The sequence below is a fragment of the Sus scrofa genome, chromosome X (genome assembly GCF_000003025.6).
Source record: "Sus scrofa isolate TJ Tabasco breed Duroc chromosome X, Sscrofa11.1, whole genome shotgun sequence".
In the NCBI taxonomy this organism is placed as follows: Eukaryota; Metazoa; Chordata; class Mammalia; order Artiodactyla; family Suidae; genus Sus; species Sus scrofa.
In genome coordinates this window covers 69,675,943-69,698,831 of record NC_010461.5, presented here as the reverse complement: position 1 = coordinate 69,698,831, position 22,889 = coordinate 69,675,943, and the positions used below count along the sequence as shown (strand labels likewise).

The following is a 22,889-nucleotide window of genomic DNA, read 5'->3' as shown; positions in this document are numbered from 1 at the left end:
TTGACATTTGGGAGTTCCCGTCGTGGTGCAGCAGAAACGAATCCGACTAGGAACCATGAGGTTGTGGGTTCGATCCCTGGCCTTGCTCAGTGGGTTAAGAATCCAGCGTTTCCATGAGCTGTGGTGTAGCTCACAGATACAGCTTGGATCTGGTGTTGCTGTAGCTGTGGTGTAGGCCGGCGGCTACAGCTCCAACTAGACCCCTAGCCTGGGAACCTCCATATGCCACAGGTGCGGCCCTAAAAAAGAACAAAAAGACAAAAAAAATTGGCATTAATAAAATCCTAAAGAATTCATTTGCCTCAGTCCTTCTCCATGACTTATTTCTAATTTGGCACTATTTCACCAAATTAGGTTAAAGCAACATATCTACTCTACACAAGTAGATCTTCTACAGTATGTAGAGAGCACCAGAAGCCTTAGAAAAAATTCCTTCAGAGCATGGAATGGCCACAACGTCACACTGATATGGATTAATGTAATATTTTAAAATGTGTAAAGTTGGTGGCCATTCCAGCAGAAATTTCATGTATTGCCACAGGGAATTGAGTATTGGAGAATGGATAAAAACTCAGTTGGACTTTTGTGTAGGATAAGCGATGCTTCTGTCACATCACAACTTAATTCTAGGGAAGATATAAAAATAACTTAATGGATTAGTTTTTGCTTGGTGTAAAGAGGGCACTTTAGGAGGGGAATTAATTTTTTGATCACTAGACTACAATTTAACACATTGGAATACTGCTGTATTAGATTCTTAGGAGGCATGAAATGATGATAGGTATTTGCCACCAGCCTTTGGCCAGGTCTCCATTAAGTAAACAGTTAAAAATATTTGAGGCCATTTCCTGGACAATTCAAGCCCAATGACCCATTTGGTTCTAATCACTGGAACATCTTAGCATCTGACCATGTTTAGACTAGAGCGTGAGAAATGGAAAATATCCACAATGTGACTGACCCATCATATCTGCCTTTCTCCCTTTCTTTTGTCTACAGTTTGCTTGTTGATAGCTTAATAAAGAGGAAACAGGATTGGTGAAGGGAGGAGAGCAAAAAAGAATAGAAGGGGTATTTTTAGTAGCATGTGTCTGTGTTTTTATCATTGTCTTCTTTACAGATAAGGAATGTGCTAGTAGAAAGGTATTAAATGACTTGCTCCACCATCAACAGATCAAAGGAAGTGGTAAAAGCAAAGTTGTGCTAAAATTTACAAACTAGAGCCCTCTGTATTTTCTTTTCTTATAGAACACTACAAGCAACATGTTTCTTTTAGAAAGGTAATCCCCAAAGCAGTGATAACAAATATTGATCATTTGCACAAATGAATTATCTCCTTACTTTAATTCCTATAATCCCAGGTCAACCAGATATAAAACTATTTCATAGTAATCACAGCTTAAAGTGTGTTGTCTGAACTTTTATTTCTGTCACACTATTTAGAAATAGCATTTTCCACGTCTTAGAAATGCTGCCACCTACTTACCCCACTAGGATGCTCTGCGGATTAACGTGATAATGTTTATGAAGCACTATGAACTCCATGGAAGAAAGGGGTTATAGAAGTGTAAAGTATCATGTTCAATCATTATTATGATTATCCCCCAGACACTTGTGAAGCCCATTTTCTAATACATTTTTCCTGTACGTGCAAGGTTCTAATTTTCAGTAATGAACAAATAGTAATTGAAGGTTCCATGTTTTAAGAATTTGAGTATGAATTTCAAAGAATTACAACACTAGATTAGCAGGTAACTGCTACAGCACCCTATTCGTGCCTATGATCGGTTGGAGTTCCGGCATCAGTGTTCAGGCTGCACAGAAAAAACAATAAAACCTGGTCAAAATTTCATTGCAACAAAGAAAATCCAAAACCTACTCAATGAACATCAGTAAAAACTACAAACTGGCTTTACATTATTTTAAAATGTGCTATATATGTTCAAGATTTGAATATATCTGGGTGCAATAAATACATTACTTTATTAGGCTCATCCCTTAATTCATTGACGTAAGCATCCTTCTATTAAAAATGAAATTATACAAAGGTGAGCAAAAACTGTAGATTTACAGTAATTTAAAGCTTAATTTTATTCTCGGGGGTGATATTGACAATATAAAAATGGTGTAAATGATATTCCCTAAATCTAAAATATGCTTATGAGCCCCTTGTGCATGTTCTACGTTTTTCAACTTGCAGTGAAATGCATGACTAACTTAACAAGCAAGGCACTTAAAAAGGTTTTTTTTCCCCTCTTCACAGTCTAAAACACAAGTAAAGATCTACACTATTTTCTCTGAATCAAAATCTTTGTTAATGTTTGCAATGTCCTTTCAGGATGAAATTTCCTTCCCTGACAGGATGGTTATTTAAAAGTAACCTGTTGTTATTTGCTTTTTAAAAACTAACAAGAAACATGTTTATAATGTCTTTGAGAGTTTGCATTTATGTTCAGAAAAATTTATTTTTCATACCCATGGATCATGTTTTCTTCTAAGTGTTTCTTCACCACCTATTCACATATATAAGCAAGGGCATTTCCTTAAGAACTACTAGGTTTCAATACAGGCATACTTTGAGCTATCAAACCTTTCTTTTGGGGTAACTAACTTATTGGTGAACAAATTTCAATATTTTATAAATGATTTCTCCCATTAAGTATTAGGTTTTATGTTTTCTTTAAGTTCCTTAATTAGTGATGTGTTTCTAATTTTCAAATTGGCATTATGTTATTTGGCACTAAATAAGATCATACCTAAAAGGTCATATTTTCTTAACCTTAATAAGAAAAAGAAAATAATGTACTGGTTAATGCTCTGCTTAGGTTCAATGCAAATTAAATATGCAGTTAATTTTATGAACTCTACTTCAATTGAGGAAACATGTCCAGAATGTGATGTTCTCAAATAAAATAAGCAACATTAGTGAGGTTGGCTTGAGGTCCAGTTAGATATTACAGTAATATAAATATGGTGCTTCTAATCTAAGAGTTGGAAAAGTAGACCATTACAAGATGGGGGCAGATAATAAATAAAATAGTATAGCATTTGATTCCTCTTTGTCTAGAGAAAAGCATTTAATTTAGAGTCATTCTTCAGAAGGATCTAGTGCTTATTTTTATGATGTGGCATTTTTTTCTGAAAATGGAGATTTATTGAAAATAATAACCACTAGGCCTTATTAGCCCTAAAAAATTTCTGACTTAATACTTGAATCAAAACAAAGAACAGTATACGTTGTCTTTTTTTTTTTTTTTTGCAAATGGTATCATAATGGAATATCAACCTCTCTCACTCTCATTTACCTAACTTTGTTTTTGTGAATTCACTCTTTACTATACCCTTTTCTCCTTTATTTAGAAGAGGAAGAACTAGGACTGAGGAAACTGCAATCACAGAGCAGTCACTCAAATAAGCCAGCATACAGATTTAATCATGAACATGCTTCAAACAAAATAAAATTAAAAAGAAAAAAATAAAAAAGAGTCATCAAAACCATAAAATGTGGGCAAGGGATGTTAGGAAGTAAATAACCCTTTTTGTTTGTATGTATGTCTCTCTTCTTAATTTTAATATAGTAATGAAGTGTTTGAACTTACAGGACCATCAGGCTAAAACACACAATTATGGGAAGGGGTTAGCATACTTAAAAAACAGGGCAACCACAAGCCAAAACCAAATATTGCATTTGCAAAAAATGAAAAAAAAATACACTCAAGCAGATAATAACAGGAGACCATCCAACCAAAAAAAAAAAAAGAAAGGAAGAATGGAGAACCATAGAATCAACTGGAACACGAGGTTCAAATGGCAATAACTAATCATCTATCAATTATCATCTTAAATGTCAATGGGCTGAATGCCCCAATCAAAAGACACAGAGTGGCTGAGTGGATAAAAAGGCAAAAACCTTCAACATGCTGCCTACAAGAAACTCACCTTAGGACAAAAGATACATATAGATTGAAAGTGAAAGGGTGGGGAAAAATATTTCACACCAATAGACATGACAGAAAAGCAGGAGTTGCAACACTCATATCAGACAAAATAGACTTTAAAACAAAAGACATAAAGAAAGACAAAGAAGGACACTACTTAATGATTAAGGGATCCATCCAAGGAGAGGATGTTACTATCATCAACATATATGCCCCAAATATAGGAGCACCCAGATACATACAACAAATATTAACAGACATAAAGGGAGATATTGATGAGAATACAATCATAGTAGGAGACCTTAATACCCCCCTCACATCAATGGACAGATCCTCTAGACAGAAAACCAATAAAGCAACAGAGATCCTAAAGGAAACAATAGAAAAGTTAGACTTAATTGATCTCTTCAGGACACTACATCCAAAAAAAGCAGAATACACATTCTTCTCAAATGCTCATGGAACATTCTCAAGAATCGACCACATATTGGGACACAAAGCGAATCTCAATAAATTGAGGAGCGTAGAAATTATCTCAAGTATCTTCTCTGACCACAATGCCATGAAATTAGAAATCAACCATGGGAAAAGCAAAGAGAAAAAACCTACTCCATGGAGACTAAACAACATGCTACTAAAAAACCAATGGGTCAATGAGGAAATCAAGAAGGAAATTAAAAACTACCTTGAAACAAATGATAATGAAGACACAACCTCTCAAATTCTATGGGATGCTGCGAAAGCAGTGCTCAGAGGGAAATTTATAGCAATACAGGCCTTTCTCAAAAAAGAAGAAAGATCCCAAATTGAAAACTTAACCCTCTACCTAAACGAATTAGAAAAAGAAGAACAAAAAAAGTCCTAAAGTCAGCAGAAGGAAGGAAATTATAAAGATCAAAGAAGACATCAATAAAATAGAGACTCAAAAAACAATAGAGAAAATTAATAAAACCAAGAGCTGGTTCTTTGAAAAGGTCAACAAAATTGACAACCCCTGGCCAGACTCACTAAAAAGAGGAGAGAAAGAACCCAAATAACCAATATTATAAATGAGAAAGGAGAAATCACAACGGATACAGCAGAAACACAAAAAACCATAAGGGAATACTATGAACAACTATACGGCAACAAGTTTGACAATCTGGAAGAAATGGACAATTTTCTAGAATCTTACAGCCTGCCAAAACTGAATCAAGCAGAAACAGACCAACTGAACAGACCGATCACTAGAAATGAAATTGTACAGGTCATAAAATCACTCCCTACAAATAAAAGTCCAGGACCACAAGGCTTCACAGGTGAATTCTATCAAACATATAAACAGGAATTGGTGCCCATCCTCCTTAAACTCTTTCAAAAGGTTGAAGAAGAAGGAATACTCCCAAAGACATTCTATGATGCCACCATCACCCTCATTCCAAAACCAGACAGAGATACCACCAAAAAAGAAAACTATCGCCCAATATCATTGATGAATATAGATGCAAAAATTCTCAACAAAATCTTAGCCAACCGAATCCAACAACATACCAAAAACATTATACACCATGACCAGGTTGGGTTCATCCCAGGTTCACAAGGATGCTTCAACATACGCAAATCCATCAGCATCATACACCACATTCACAAAAAAAAAAGTCAAAAATCATATGATCATCTCAATAGACGCAGAAAAAGCATTTGACAAAGTCCAACATCCATTCATGATCAAGACCCTCGCCAAAGTGGGTATAGAGGGAACATTCCTGAATATCATCAAAGCCATTTATGATAAACCCACAGCAAATAGAATACTCCATGGGGAAAATCTGAAAGCCTTCTCCCTCAAATCTGGAACAAGACAGGGATGCCCACTCTCACCACTGCTCTTCAACATAGTTTTGGAAGTCCTGGCCACAGCAATTAGACAAACAAAAGAAATCAAAGGCATCCATATAGGAAGAGAAGAGATCAAACTGTCACTATATGCAGATGACATGATACTATACCTAGAAAACCCTAAGGACTCAACCCCAAAACTCCTTGAACTGATTAATAAATTCAGCAAAGTGGCAGGATATAAGATTAACATTCAGAAGTCAGTGGCATTTCTGTATACCAGCAATGAAATATTAGAAAAGGAATACAAAAATACGATACCTTTTAAAATTGCACCTCACAAAATCAAATACCTCGGAATACACCTGACCAAGGAGGTAAAGGACCTATATGCCGAGAACTATAAAACTTTGATCAAAGAAATCAAAGAAGATGTAAAGAAATGGAAAGATATTCCATGTTCCTGGACTGGAAAAATCAATATTGTAAAAATGGCCATACTACCCAAAGCAATCTACAGATTCAATGCAATCCCTATCAAATTACCCAGGACATTTTTCACAGAACTAGAACAAACAATCCAAACATTTATATGGAACAACAAAAGACCCAGAATCGCCACAGCAATCCTGAGAAACAAAAACCAAGCAGGAGGCATAACTCTCCCAGACTTCAAGAAATACTACAGAGCCACAGTCATCAAAACAGTGTGGTACTGGTACCAAAACAGACAGACAGACCAATGGAACAGAATAGAGAATCCGGAAATAAACCCTGACACCTATGGTCAATTAATCTTTGACAAGGGAGGCAAGAGCATAAAATGGGAAAAAGAAGGTCTATTCAGCAAGCATTGCTGGGAAACCTGGACAGCTGCATGCAAAGCAATGAAACTAGAACACACCCTCACACCATGCACAAAAATAAACTCCAAATGGCTGAAAGACTTAAATATACGACAGGACACCATCAAACTCCGAGAAGAAAACATAGGCAAAACACTCTCTGACATCAACCTCATGAATATTTTCTCTGGTCAGACTCCCAAAGCAATAGAAATTAGAGCAAAAATAAACCCATGGGACCTCATCAAACTGAAAAGCTTTTGCACAGCAAAGGAAACCCAAAAGAAAACAAAAAGACAACTTCCAGAATGGGAGAAAATAGGTTCAAATGATGCAATTGACAAGGGCTTAATCTCTAGAATATATAAGCAACTTATACAACTCAACAGCAAAAAAACCAATCAATCAATGGAAAAATGGGCAAAAGACCTGAATAGACATTTCTCCAAAGAAGATATACAGATGGCCAACAAACACATGAAAAAGTGCTCAACATCGCTGATTATGAGAGAAATGCAAATCAAAACTACCATGAGATACCACCTCACAGCAGTCAGAATGGCCATCATTCATAAATCCACAAATAGCAAGTGCTGGAGGGGCTGTGGAGAAAAGGGAACCCTCCTGCACTGCTGGTGGGAATGTAAACTGGTACAGCCACTATGGAGAACAGTTTGCAGATACCTTAGAAATCTATACATAGAACTTCCATATGACCCTGCAATCCCACTCTTGGGCATCTATCCGGACAAAGCTCTACTTAAAAGAGACACATGCACCCGCATGTTCATTGCAGCCCTATTCACAATAGCCAGGACATGGAAACAATCCAAATGTCCATCGACAGAGGATTGGATTCGGAAGAAGTGGTGTATAAACACAATGGAATACTACTCAGCCATAAAAAAGAATGACATAATGCCATTTGCAGCAACATGGATGGAACTAGAGACTCTCATCCTGAGTGAAATGAGCCATAACGATGAAGACAAATACCATATGATATCACTTATAACTGGAATCTAATATCCAGCACAAATGAACATCTCCTCAGAAAAGAAAATCATGGACTTGGAGAAGAGACTTGTGGCTGCCTGATGGGAGGGGGAGGGAGTGGGAGGGATCGGGAGCTTGGGCTTATCAGACAACTTAGAATAGATTTACAAGGAGATCCTGCTGAATAGCATTGAGAACTATGTCTAGATACTCATGTTGCAACAGAACAAAGGGTGGGGGAAAAATGTAATTGTAATGTATGCATGTAAGGATAACCTGACCCCCTTGCTGTACAGTGGGAAAATAAAAAAAAAAAAATGTTGCTGCTTTAGAGACAGATGCTATGATCTTCTCTGTGGGGTGTATGCTGCAGCCCTTTGCCCACTCTATTTTGGCAGTTGCAGTAGAGTTTCTCTGGGTAATGAAAGTTTCCCACTATCAAAGGAAATATTTAACAGGAAAGAGGACCCACTTCCTTCAGTACTTCTAGTCTCTGACATGCTATGTATTTCTACTTCATAAAAGGACATTTCTACTTTACAATGGTAATATTAGAGTGCCTATGTACATCTTCCAACACAGTATAATACATCAAAAGGGAAGGAAATTAATGGTTATGAAGGTAGGACAAGAAGTAGTGTATAGAAACCCTAGAGAAAGATATAGAGCACAATTTGATGGAAGTTAGTAGAAAAGACTATATACTCTCCATTTAATTATTCTTGTCTTATCACATACATGGAAATAAATCATAAATATTTTTGCTTTTCCAGTCCCGTTACTTACTCCTACCATCACTTTCATTGCTATTTCACCAAATTCTGCAATTAACAATTTAGCCCCATGGTAACTGTTTTTAATAAATATTGGCATGGCAACTTAAATTTTTTGGAGGAATGTTGTTCTAAGTTACTGAATGAGCAGCAAATAGAAAAGACAATGAGGTGTTAAGGGTCAAGGAAGGATAGACACTATTCAAACTGATTTTGAGAGAATGAATAAGAATATACATATTCATGTACGTTTCACAGTATAAATAAACATTAAAGTTCTATATTATAAATATTTGTATATTCAATTACATTGTAAAATATGTGTGCTTTTTAACATAGAGATATTAAAATTGTGTCCACTGCTTTTAGAGTCAAATAACACTTTATCCACTTTGCTTTTATTTCTTCAGTGGCATCGTCACCAAATATTGCATAGATGAGATCAAGGATTGTATGTATATATTAGAATGGTCAGTTTATACTCTTTGAATAAGCTACCACATTTTTTTTCTAAACAAAAATGGTTAAGAGAGAAAAAATAGGTTTAATAGGTTTATCTTCTACATCAACTTTTTCTTTACCTTTTATGTGTAGGTTAGATTTAATATCCACTTCTGTTGTGTGAGTATTAAAAATAATGGAAAATTATTTAAGATTTCACCATATTTATGGAAAAATATCAGATAAAAATATATTCCAGTTTTAAATCATTTTGTGTCATTGTCAAGCATGTAGGCAAAAAAGCAAATGTAAAAAATTATTCACAGAGATTGACATTCCACTTACAAAAGCAGTTCCTAGTTTTGTTTTGTTTTTTTCTCCAAACAAATGCAGTGGCAGAAATGAAACAGGAACAATGTGTCACGGTGTCTTTGTACTTTATGATGTTATCTCCTCTGAACTTTTTATTATTTTATTTTGTACTAGAAAGTTCATAATGAAGGCTGTTGTGTTTTCTAAAATTTAGGAGACATATTCTGGGTTCATTTTATCTATTATTATTATTAAAATGATGATGTCGATTTTCACAAATTTAAGAAACATGTACTGTACCAGTAGCCCCTAACAATGAAATATAATCATACAAAAGTTAACTAAAGTATAAACATGCAAAAGGGGAAGTCTCCCTGCGATCATAAAATGATGTTATTTTCTGTTCAGCAGTTCATGTTACTGCTGTTCATGCTAATTAATTAAAGGAGTTGTTGCTGTAATGTGCAAACAGGGAATCTGAGAAACTGATAGGGCTTTTAGGTCTCCAAGTGAAGTTAAGTCAATCTGGGCGCAGGCAATCAAATGTAATGAAATCACTTGTCAGTGCTAAGCTTGCAAAAACCGTGAAGTTTGACTAGGGAGTAAAAGGATTATAATTAGATTTCCAATAGGATAATAACTAAATGGCAGAATGCAGTAAAGAGAAAATATTACTTTGTTAGCTAATAGTACTGCTGTTCGGTTTTAGTTTTTATCAGTGCACTTGTAGTTGTGCTAATTTAATTTGCTTTTATCAGCAAAAATGCACTACATAAATGGTACTTGAATGTCATTTGCAAAAATCATTAATCTGAAGGTACATTTAATGACACTTGGTATGTTTATTTTAGTGAAACCAAGATTGGTTGATAAGATGGTTGATGTACTGTTTTGCCATCCCCAAACTAAGTTATGGTAATCTGGTTGGGAGGATATTACTGTATATCCTTCACCTCCCCCAGTAGTGAACACAGCTATCAGAGTGGGTGTGTATTCATTTTTTGATCACCTTAAAGTATTCAGGAGGTGTTGTTATCTTGGACTGCTAAAACATAAGGGATACAGAAATCCTTCTATCAGAAGGTAGTCTATTCATATACCTTGTCTGTCAAACAACATTCAAAGCATAAAAGACAAAATCACTAAATGGAAGAGATTTAGAATACATATAAGAATCCTGGTACATGGGCAATTTGTACTAAGATCCATGTGGAAATTATCATAAAACTATATATGACTTTATTACTTCTAATGATGGCCAAGCAACTTTCGTATTTTTTAAGCTCTCTTAAGGGAATGTCACAATGGAACTAATTGATTTTCAAAGAAAGAGCACTAAGTGAATGATAGATTTCTATCCAGCAGAGCTATTGACAATGGAAGAGAAAAGACTTTTCTGATGCTGGAATTGTTTGTTGTGATGGAGATGAGTTGCGGAAATGGTGTTAGATTGGCATGAATATATTGACCCTCATAAACAATGCTAGGAAGTAATCTTCCAAGCTAAATAAATGAGGGAAGTGAAAAAGAGCGAAGTGAAAAAGATGAAAACAGTATCAAAATAAGTCACAAAGGAAAAGAATGATAACACACAAGAGTAAAATCATTAGGCAGAAAGGAATAATAATGGCTAAACTTGCATTTTCTTTTTTCGAGCATTATATATTTTCCCAAGTTCATAGATACAAATGAGTAATCATTCAATTCTGAGCATCTTTAAAAAAAGTAGTATTATTGGGATTTTTTGGTAATTATTTGCATTGATTGATTTGGTAAACTATATTTAAGATTAGTTCTGATAATATTTTCAGGAACCTATTCCCCTGGCTAAAAGAATAAATCAGTTTTTGCTCATAAAATAATTTCTTTAGACATTAAATTGTGATTCCATTGTCATAGTAACACAAAGCATTCACTCCAGTTTTTCATAAATTGATGATAGGAACTTTATCATTTACCACGTTTAAATGCTCCACTAATAAGAGAGTTGAGAATATGTATTTTTATATTTTTACCGCATTTATCAAGAATACTATTTAACATAACCTAAAAGGCAGATGTTCAATAAGAATTATTAACCCACCATATTTTACCATATATTGCAAATGCTAGACAATTTAATTTGTAATTTAAAAAAATAGATAAAAGTTAATTCCCTTGCTTTAGAATATGTTTCATCGCAATCCTTTTAAAAGTATATCTAATTCTCTCATGTTTAGCCAGAAAAAACTAGGAAAGCTTATTAAAAATATGTTCACTGAAAATAAGTATTGTGTCTTTCTGTAATCACAAGTTAATGTTCAAAAGCCATTCTTTGCAGACTTCATTAACATAAAAAAATTGTGCCAAATGGAGAATGAATCTACCTTTTGCTTACATAACCTAACTGACCTCCCACAAAAAAGTTATCTGTTGTTGCCAGTGAAATAACTTTAGGACAGTTCAAAATTTTATATTTATCTTAGAGTTAAGAAAGATGTTACTACTAAAGGGATTATATATTTATATATAATATATATATATATTTATATATATACACACACGCACACATATATTAAAAAAACAGCAATGAATTGGGAGTATAGAATAAAAAGGATAATAAAGATACAACTCACTAATGGTATATTAGGTTTACCTCCTACAATTCCAAAGCTGACCTTACATCCCACTCAAAGGAGGGCCCAAATCAAGCTCAATGCTCCTTAAAGACTGGGTCTATATTTGTGTGTCAAAGATTCAGAAGGGTTCAAATACTTCAGGATTGTTCAACCCTACCTTGGCTCTAGTGGTTGCCCATAACTAGTGGGGCTCTATAAACTTCACTGTGGGGAATTGATTGGATAAACACTGGGTCCCATCCAAATTGGCTGTGCTCACACAGACACAGCCTTTAAGTTGAGGGAAGAAATTATGTAAGCAAATAAGGGATAAGAAACAGCAAAAGCTTTACGTGAATGAGCTAAACATGCATTCTTTCACATCTAGTAAAGTTAATGCATTGGCTAGGTCCAGCTACATCAGAATCAGGTATTACCAGAAGATGCATGAATTCTGACACCCCTGCTTTTGTAAAGATGATGCACAAAGCTATATGAATGCGGGTGGTCAAATTTTCTGAAGTTGCCATATAAAATGATAATGAATCACATGGATCTTTTGGTCACATCCAGTTCTACTGCATTCACGTAGATACCGTCATTACACAGTGGAAAGGCAATGATAAGTTAAACTTCCAGCAAGCAATCTATCTATGGTTGTTTTCCTTTTTGAAAGTTAGGAAACTGTTTTCTCATGGAGTTGCCTTTTCCTTTTTATTAGCGTGAGACACAAATGTGAAAATAGATGTAATCTGCATACAGAGGGCTAGAAAACTGCATTAGAAAGACACGAAAAACTCTAGCGGTTAAATTCAGTTTTTACTTTTAGGTGTGTTTGCACCCCCAATGAGACTCATTGATTTGATTTGGCTTTTTTTTTAACTATTAAATATTTTTAAAATATTTTAAAGGATCTAAGCAATTATAAGAATCTTGCAAATTATGAATGACAGGTCCTGGTCTTATTTCATATTTAGCTGGTTTCTAAAAGTAATCTAAAATTAGCATCGGAACTTAAATGCTGATAAAATGTTGCCTAGCACACTTTGCAAATATTGATCGGTCATGTTATTGTACCTGTGGTTTTTACAAACAGTAGAGTAGTGAGGTTTAAAAAACATATTATTGTACCATTTTGAAAGGTAAATTATACTCACGGTTTACATTTTTTAGAATATGCCTAATACAAAAATGTACATCCTTTTAACAGCAAACATAAGAGAAATTTGCTCACAATGTATATGTAAAATTATCAGTCCCTAAATACATAATCTCAAAAAACACAGCAGATTTCTTTCTCTATTATGAAGAAAAGTTAAACTTTTTTTTTTTTTTTGGCATTTCTAGGGCTGCGCCTGTGGCATATGGAGGTTCTCAGGCTAGGGGTCTAATTAGATTTGTAGCCACTGGCCTACTCCAGAGCCACAGCAACATGGGGTCCAAGCTTCGTCTGTGATCTATACCACAGCTCACCACAACGTCGGATCCTTAACCCACTGAGAGAGTCCAGGGATCGAACCCGCAACCTCATGGTTCCAAGTCGGATTCATTAACCGCTGCACCACGACAGGAACTCTAAACTTTTTATTTTACTTACATGAAAAGTATCAACATATGAGCTCATCCCCATCCCACCTTCAGGGGTCATACATTAAATAGTTATTGTACCTTGCATAGCAGTACTATCATGAGGAGTTCCATTGTTTTCTATTTCAATATCTGGAATCCCAGTATCTGAAAAAAGTAACATTCAAGATTAAGGTACAATTTTTTTTTCCTGATTCCATTTAAAGTGAAAACTCTCAGTTGGCCAGTGCTTTGGTTCTATAGATAACACGAGGTCTTGGGTGGCATTTTTTGTTTTCTGTATGTCAATATGTTTTTAATGGTAGGAAAATTATTTTAAACCATAGCTGAATTCTACAATTGGACATATATTTCCAGGTTTATAGGAAATACTCCTTCATTCATTTTACTCTGTAAAGATAAATCTCAAGAAAATAATCTGCCCATAAAAATCCCCTCAGACTATCAGGTATCATGTCTTGACTGAGGAATAAGAAAGAGGTGAATATAACTGCATAAGTGGAAGTGTCCCACTCTTCTGGTATATTTTCGATGTGTAAAATGTGATAGATGATGAGATTATTTCTATGCTAAGCGCACATGTAACCAAAACATAGGTTATGGCTTGTGGATTTTATGTAGTACTGTCTCAAGGGACTAAGATATATGAATTGTTTTGAAAAAGCTTGAGAAAAAGAAATGAGGGGATGGGTTTTTATTTTCAATTTTATTTTCAATTTTAAATATGAAGTGTGATTATCTAAAAGTTATTCACATATCCAAAAGTTATTCACATTATCTAAAAGGACACATTAAAATGGCCATTCCAGTATATACACATTTGTTTGTGTAATGTGATAACAGATGCTAGTGTATCATCCAATGCCATCAAGGATTAATGTGAGAATGAAATGATTTGACTACGAGCTACCCATCATGCTGTAGAAACAGCTGCTTTCCCTTTATATTAGAAAACTCTGGAGCTAGAGTGGAATTCACATATGGGTGGATTTCACATATGGGTGAATTTCAAAGACATTTAAAAACCTGTCAAACCTTCCCAGAATTACAAATTCAGGGCCTCAGATAATAATATTGCACAGAGCCTTCGTGTCATTGCTGGCTCCCACTGTCTAAGATGTTCGTTCCACTGTATGAGGTATTGATGTATTATTATTATTTACATTCTCTCTGCTGCGTCTCCATGAGGCATGGCTGTCATAAGCTGATAATCTAGCTGTGTATTTCTATTGATTGTGAGGACTACTATGATCCAAGACAGAGTAAAAAGGGCACTGAACTTTTGGAAAGGTAAGAATACAACTGAACATTTGTAAAATTCTCTATTCACTCTTAGTATAGGATGCTGAAGCAACCCCTTTTGGTTCATGTGTGTGTTGTATATGTATGAAGCATGTGTACATGTGTGTATAAAGTCCTTGTTATACATCAGTTAAATATACTAGCTGTTGATGTACTATGAAAGAACTTGAATATTCTATGAAATGAAATGATGTTATGGGTTTTCATAATTTAAAATGGAATCAGAAAATTGTAGAATTAAGAGATTTCAGGACAGAAGCACTTTCTCCTGGGAGCTCCAGGAATTTACTTAGAACATTCTTTGTCAACCAGACACTCTTTAAGTGTGCACTCTACATCGAAGGAATCAGCACTCTAAAGATCATTAAATTAAAGTACACCAAACATCAGCATATTTTAACATGAATGTACCTGAAAGGCTAACATTTTAGGTCTTGGGGGGGTTATCAGTATTACTTATTTTACTGCAAAAGTCAGCAGGATTTCTTGTTATTCCTAGGCTATCTATATCTCCCAGAATATGGATTATTTTGACAGATTTAATTAATGACCTAAAGCACTTGGCCTCCAATTGATTTTTTAATTATTCCTGGGCAAGGTTTTTCTCTCGTTCTCCCTCCTTCCATCCCTCCTTCCTTCCTTCTTTCCTCCTTTCCTTCCTTCTTTCCCTTCCTTTCCCTTCCCTTCCCCTACACCCTCTCTCTATATATACATATATCCTTTGTGTACCTTGAGTGTAAAGATCCATTCAGACATTACCTTTCAACATCCTCAGTCCACTGTCACCAGTAGTGGCTTGCTTAAGTGCTTGCTCCACTTGCTCCCTGCGTTTTGATTCAAATTCCAAAGCTTCTTGTAGTTTTCTCTTTGCTTTTTTCTCCTTCTTCAGGCGCTTTTGCATGGTACCTAAAATGTGAAAGGGGATATTTTTCAAAGTCTTGGTTACTAAAAAAAGGTTGCTGAACTATAAACCATAGGTACAGATTCGGAGAGAGATATAAATGTATGAGTCAGCATATGATTAGCTTCTTTTGATTCCAATTATCATTAGACCCAACCAAAGAGTAGTCAGTCCTACAACCAACTTCTTTCTGTTTTCAGCTCTCCAGTAAGCTCTATACACATGCATTTGTATGGTGGTTGTGGTAGTGGTGGAAAATTGTTTTCTACTTTGACTACTTGCATTTAATGATATGAAATAGTTTATGAAACTCTTAAGAAAAAATTCTTATTATTAATCAAGCTATTGCTATTCATATTTCAAAATAATAAAAAACCTGAAAATATTGAGTTGCAAAACATGTCTTGGAGTTACCATTGTGGCTCAGCAGGTTAAGAATACAACATAGTGTCTGTGAGGATGAGGGTTCATGAGGGTTCAATCCCTGGCCTCATTCAGAAGGTTAAGGATTTGGTGTCCCTGCAAGTTGTGGTGTAGGTCTCAGATGCGGCTCGGATCTGGTGTTGCCCTGGCTGTGGTATAGGCAGCAGCTACAGCTCTGATTCAACCTCTAGCCTGGGAATTTCCACATGTCCCAGGTGTGGCCAAAAAAGAAAAAACAAAAACATGGTATGTCTTTTAAAACTTATAGTGGCAAGGGATAATTCTCTGAGATGTTAACAGTTTTAAGGGCAAATATCTATCTACCTGTCTATTTAAATATATGCACATGTCATCAGACTCCGTCTCTCTCCATATATCCACATCTATCTCAAAATATTTTAAGGAGAATAACTTTCAGCAATGATTATATCAAGCAACCTGTAAAGCACAACAGCATTTTTTTTTGAAAACAGAAAAGATAATGAAGAGATAAAACAACTATAACTCAATTCTTAAGGCTTTATATCTTAACTAGAAACTTTGCACAAATGTGTGATTGTTTCTATACTTGGAAACCTTGAAATCTGTGATAATTTCTCACAAATACTGGGCTCCAACAATATATTGCTTCCTATCAGGTTTCTAAGCTGACCAACCTTCACATTCTTCCTAAATCAGTTTAAAAAAATTAAGACATACTGACATTATAGTAGTAGAAAAATATTCAGGGAACATTAAGCAAAATTATAAATTATATGACATTTTTAAAATGTGAAAACTATTCCAATATAATTAAAATATTTTGAATGATATCACTTATATCTGGAATCTAACATACAGCACAAATGAAACTTTCTACAGGAAAGAAAATCATGGACTTGGAGAACAGGTTGCCAAGGCGGAGGGGGAGGGAGTGGGGTGGTTTTGAAGCTTAGGGTTAATAGATGCAAACTATTGCCTTTGGATTGGATTAGCAATGAGATCCTGCTGTGTAGCACTGGGAACTATGTCTAGTCACTTATGATGGAGCATGGTAATGTGCAAAAATAGAATGTGTACATGTATGTGTAGCTGGGTCACCATGCTGTACAGTAGAAACAAAATTATACTGGGGGAATCACAATTAATAAATAAATAAATAATAAAATATTTTGATTGCACTGAATTGAGTATGATGCTAATTTGGATTTCAATTGTATTCATTTTACAGTTCAATGTCTTTTCATATAAACGACCTTCGGCAACTTTGAGTCAGTTACTCATCTAAATTTGCTTTCACTTAAGAGAAAAATTCAGAGGACTAAGGTAATAAAAAGATGGAAATCTTGGAATAAAACCACTGAAGATGTATGGTTTCTATTACTTTTTGATAAAAATAAGGTTGAACATAAAAATATTTTACTATCTTAATTACACTTACTATCATTAAAATAAAGTATTTAGCAAATTATTTAAATCAGAAACATAGATTTATTCAAATTAATGTATAACTTAATGCCCTTAAAAAGATAAAATTTTGTCTCTAGTAAAGCTAACTATTTATTCAAAAATATTCCATATGTTGATTCCCTTGAAATTTATGATTCCATATGTTATAAAAAATGCTCCATCATATTACATTTAAAATTATATATGTAAGTAATAATAGCTATAATTTATTTAGGACCTGCCAGGTACTGAACATTTTTCTGGATCTATATCTCATTTAAGCCTTACAACAACTCAGCAAGGAAAATATTGTTATCTCCATTATATAGATTAGGAAACTGAGTCCTTGAGAGGTCAAAAAACTTCCTCAAGATCACAGAACTAGTAGTTCTTATAGCCTGAGGGCCAAAGATCATATAGGTAGTTGTTTCAAAACCTGGAGACCACTAGTTAGTCAAGGACCATGACAGATGACCTCCAAGCTCTCTTGTAGCCCTATCATTCTTTGATTCTAAGTATTTAATTGGCAAAGAGTATTGTTATGTATATTTAATTCAATTAACACATTCCAGCTAGGAACAAAAAGGTAGTTAGATGGAATATTTAAGTGTGAAACATTGCACATATATATGTAGCTACTATTTTTCTATAAACTTGGGGAGGCATTACTTTTTAACCATAATATTAATTTTATCTTTTTTTCTTTTCAATCTTATGACTTGAGATAAAGCGTTCACCTTTTGTCATGAAAGGTTGGGTTACTGGTATGAGATATTTAAGGAATATCTTAAAATACCAATTAAAAAGGAATTTTAATTGATTATCCAGTCAACTATTTTAATAGATGATGCTGCTGAGATTCATAGAGATAAAGCAGATAGTTTCTCTAAATCAATGAAGATAACAGAGTAGTTTCTTATTATATGTTAGTCATAAGGTATAAAATGTTAAAAACAGTGCTTAGCACATAGCAGACAGTTGATAAACATTAGCTAATAGCAGCAGCAGCAGTAGTAGTAATGATGGTATCAGCAGTGATGACATAATGACAATAATAGTAATGATGACAGTAAGAGTATTAGTAGTGATATTATTATTATATTATAATAATTGCTAAATTTATTAAATACAAATGCTTCACAATAAATTTGATAATAGCTACAATATTACATCTATTATGTCTAGGACTTTTTAAAAGACAAAAAGTGACACCGATTATAAAGATAGGCCTGAAGAATCTATAAGTTAGTAAACAGAAATAAGTATGAGTAGATCCTTAAAAGTTAAAGCCAATTTTACTATATGTAGTAGATTTTCATAAGCCAATTTGTGAATGTTATTATATTTAACATATAATTATTTGATACTTGGGCCCCCTAGGGTCCTGTTGGGTCTCATTAGTGTAATTTCCCTTAAAGAAATGTGTTTTTTATGACTGCTAATACTAATAATACATATTGCACACATATTATCAGACATAAACTAATTTCTTCAAACTTTAAAAAGATAATTTAGCTTTTGTTTAGTAGTATTTAATGACTTTGGCAAGATAAGAGAGGTTTAATTATTTTTAAATTAAATGATTTAATTTCCATTTGAACTGGACTAGTGTTTCCTAGGGGCTAAGGAAAATATACAGTAAAATTTCAATGTCTTGATACAAATTTCAAAATATAATGTGGTATTTTGGAATAGTACAGAGTTAGTGAATTTCACTCAACTGGAGTCATTCCTCCTTGTTTAGGGAGGCATTATCCAGGTTTTGAATTTTCTCTCCCTTTCTTTGCTTCTCCTTGTTACTTTAATTTTTCTGCTTAACTTTTGCTTTGTGATCCTTCTATAGAAGAGCAAGCAGAGAAAGGAAAGAAGCTGAAATTCACAATAGTCATTTTTGCTGCTGTTGAGTATTTTACGGTAAATGTAAGAAAGAGGTAGAAATTATTGGCTAAAGTTTTGAATTCTCCCAGGTTTTGATATGAACTAGCATTGTTATCCATGTCTGTAGATTGTCAAATGTCTACCCATTGTTGGAAAGTTAACTCTATTTGTGAACAATATTTCTCCATTCTCTCCCTTTTATCTCCATTCCTACTCATGCTACCCTATTTCAGTCTTCATCACCACTGCTTAGATAAGGGCAGTCTCTTTTTACATAGTTTCCTTGTTTCTAGTCTTAGTCTAAGACCACCCTAATCTATTCTCCACACCAGAGAGGTCTATATGATTGAAATCAGACCAGATCATTTCCCTGCTTATCTTTTAATACTTCCCATAACCTACAGGACAAAGTCCAAGCTAATCTTTTACGTGGTTAAAAATGCCCTTCACATTTTAGCCTCTACTTGTTTTCTGCATCTCCCAACATTCATTTCAGAAAACTCAAAGCCACAGTAATAACAAAGTTGTATATAGTTGCCCATATTTGGGGCTTCTTGCTCATTAATACCTCTGTCTAGAATGACCAAATAACTCAGGTACTTTCATGCTCTTTCTTGGTTTATTGGTTCTTCAAGACTCAGGTTCAGGTGTCAGCATCAGAAAGCATTTCTCAATGATCAACCTCCCCACACTGCCAAACTGAACTAACTACCCCTTCTCTGTATAAACATATATAATGTGTGTCATTGCTCTTGCCACTTTGTCTTGAAATTAGCTGGCTTGGTTGTGCTAGTCCTTTGAAATGTAAATCTTTCAAAGACAGGGACTGAGTTTTATTTATCTTCTAACCCCAGCATTGTTCTTGGTAAAGAGTAAGCATTTCATATACAAGGAATTGTTAGATTGTATATATGTGTATATCTCCAGATGCATTTTAGGAAACTGTGAGAGAACTATGAATATTCATGTTTCTAAATCTGAAGTATAGATTTTGTTCATTTATTCAATTACTAAGAGAAATAGTGTAAACATTTTACCTGGTAGATTGCACACAGTATTTGATTCTTAGCTTGCTGGCCATTTATTTTCAGCAGTTTCAGACTATCTCTGAGAATACTTCTATTACTACTGAAAATACTCCAACAGAATATTAATTTATTCACTTATACTAAACTTGTTAAACTTACTTCTGCTTTGAAGCTCAACTGAGAGTTGTCTTTCAAGGTTTTCTCTAATCTCTCTCTCTCTATAGAGCTCCATTTTCAGTTCCTTTTTTTCTTGTTGAATCTGCTTCTCCTGGATGCGAGCATTATCCAAAGCCACTTTCAGTAGACCCTGTCAAAAGACAGCAAATAACATGCAGTTCATCTTATCTGTTTTAATTTCTCAAATATGAAATAATTTATGTAGGTGCTAATGTCTTGTATTACATTTATTTTGTTTATAGAAATATTGTTGACCTGAATGTTGGTCAACAGAGTCTCCACAGAGGACAGACTATCAGCAAAAATGAATGGTCCAGGGAATCCAGGAGGCAATGCCTGCCCAGGAGTCAGTTGGATCTTGTCCAAGGGCGATTTCATCATTGGAATTTGAACGGGATCCTCTTCTGAAAAAAACAAAATTAATGTCAGAAGGTTCACAAACTAACAGTTCAAAATTTTCACTGTGTTTCCTTCATCTCAAATGGCATCTATAGATACTTTTTTTCTAAAACCAGATGATGGAAAACTCATAATTGGAAGCCAGTCATATCTATTTCCTAGCTGCCTCTAATTTCTCAAAATAAATGTTTAAGAATCAGTTACGGTGAAATATTTACTGTTCAAGAGGTATAAAATCTAGAGAAAAAAATTTAAGATTTATTTATTATTACATATAAATTAAATAATCAGATCACTTCATGATAAAGCATACACTGCATTTTAATTTTTTCTCTTTAAATATGTCATCTCCATTTTTAATACCTTTATTGAAGTATAATAACATAAAATAAAATTAATTAACCTATTTTAATTGTATGCTTCACTGATTTTTAGTAAATTTACAAAATTGTGTAACCAAAAAAAATCTATTTTAGAACATTTTAAGCACCCCCAAAATATGCCTCATGCCCATTTATAATTAATCTCCTTTCCCAATCCAAGCCCCTAGCAACCACTAATCTACTTTCTATCTCTACAGGATTGCTTTTAAGATAAATAAAGTCATACAGTAAGTGGTCTTTTGTGTCTGTGTTCTTCCACTTAGCATAATGTTTTTGAGGTTCATCCATGTTGTGGCATGTATCAGTGGTTTCCTCCTTTTGTTGCTGAAAAGTTTTCCATTGCATGGATATATGGCTTTGTGTTTAATCATTCATAGTTTGGCATCTGGATTGTTTCCAGTGTTACCTTCTATTTTGAAGAATATTTCTCATGAAAAAAAAAATCACCTATGGTGTAAAATCTTAAAGTATATCTTTTTTCCCCTTTTATTTTTATATTAACTTCTCCCAAACACTCATTACTTTTATGAGATTCCCCCTTAGCTTCAGTTGAGAAGATAGCAACAGAATTTTAATCTAATAAGATATTTCAGATTTGTTTTACACAGATATATCTAATTATAAAAGGAATCTCCTCTTATTTTGAGGCACTAACTACTTAGCTCTCTATTTGAATTGTGGTTGAAAATCTTTTCTGTGAGATGTATAAACTAGATAACAAAGTCTCCTCTACAATTAAGAATTGGGGCTTTTTTTACATATGTAAAAATAAACTGCTACAAACAGGTAATCTTGGAATGTAGGCAAACAAACCCTGGCATTCTTAAATGGCTCCAACAGCAATGTACAGTGAGTCGAATCATAACACCTCAAATGAAATTACTCTACTCACCACAGTCTCTTTATTTCAGTAACTGAGCACAAGCAAAGTTTGAACATATGTATTTCTCTGGTTATAAAAATATTTGGTGAACCCATATATTTTGAGACTCATTCAAGAAGAAAATTAGGCTTGAATCTAGAGCTAAACAATTTTCGCATGGTTTGAAAACAAAAATCTAGGTATTGGTTCTGGTCCTTGTTGGGATAGGAATACGGATTTGTCATACAGTTAGACCTCACTTATCAATTGCAAGCAGCCTATATATGTAGTGTGCAGAGTCTTGAACCCCATTAATTTCAGAGTCATCATAGTTTGCTGTGGGATTTATGTGAGAGGCTATGGCATACTATTGCAGGAACTTCTGTGTGAGATTACTTCATGGTTTAGCATTATCTCTGAATAAAATGCTCTTGATATAGATTACCTTTACAATTTCTAATTTTCCAAAACCTATAGGGATAAAAAATGTGAAAAATTATTTTAGAGAATCAACAGTTTTACTTTATTTGAATCCAAAATGCTATAGAGTATTTGTTTATTGGTCCTAAAGAATTCAAAAGTATGCATAAAATAACAATTTTCCTATAGCACAGGAAACTATAATGAACGTACTCCTAGGAATTGTTTTATAGTAAAACTGAAAAATAATATTTGTACCATAAATGTCTGATGCATGTGTTTTATACAACTTTCTTATCGTAAAACTAACCCTAATCTCTTACAGAACATGTCATCTTTCCTTCCTTCTTTTCTTCCTTGCAGGTAGTGGTTTTGGAAGAG

The 22,889-nt window shown here is 34.1% G+C and overlaps 1 protein-coding gene across 4 annotated transcripts in view; it reads right to left on the bottom strand.

The window, feature by feature from the left end:
• The window catches only part of DACH2 (dachshund family transcription factor 2), a 561,187-nt gene continuing 538,512 nt past the window's right edge, over positions 215-22,889 (bottom strand). For 2 of the 4 annotated variants that reach the window (XM_021079680.1, XM_021079682.1), the window contains 5 exons: positions 20,670-20,848; positions 20,427-20,574; positions 15,369-15,515; positions 13,389-13,454; positions 215-1,814 (listed from right to left, as the gene is read on the bottom strand). In XM_021079680.1, coding sequence (XP_020935339.1) covers positions 1,810-1,814; positions 13,389-13,454; positions 15,369-15,515; positions 20,427-20,574; positions 20,670-20,848 — 545 coding nt within the window. In that variant the 3' untranslated portion in view covers positions 215-1,809. The remainder of the gene's footprint in view (positions 1,815-13,388; positions 13,455-15,368; positions 15,516-20,426; positions 20,575-20,669; positions 20,849-22,889) is intronic. The other 2 variants (XM_021079681.1, XM_013986283.2) reach the window with 1 other exon arrangement.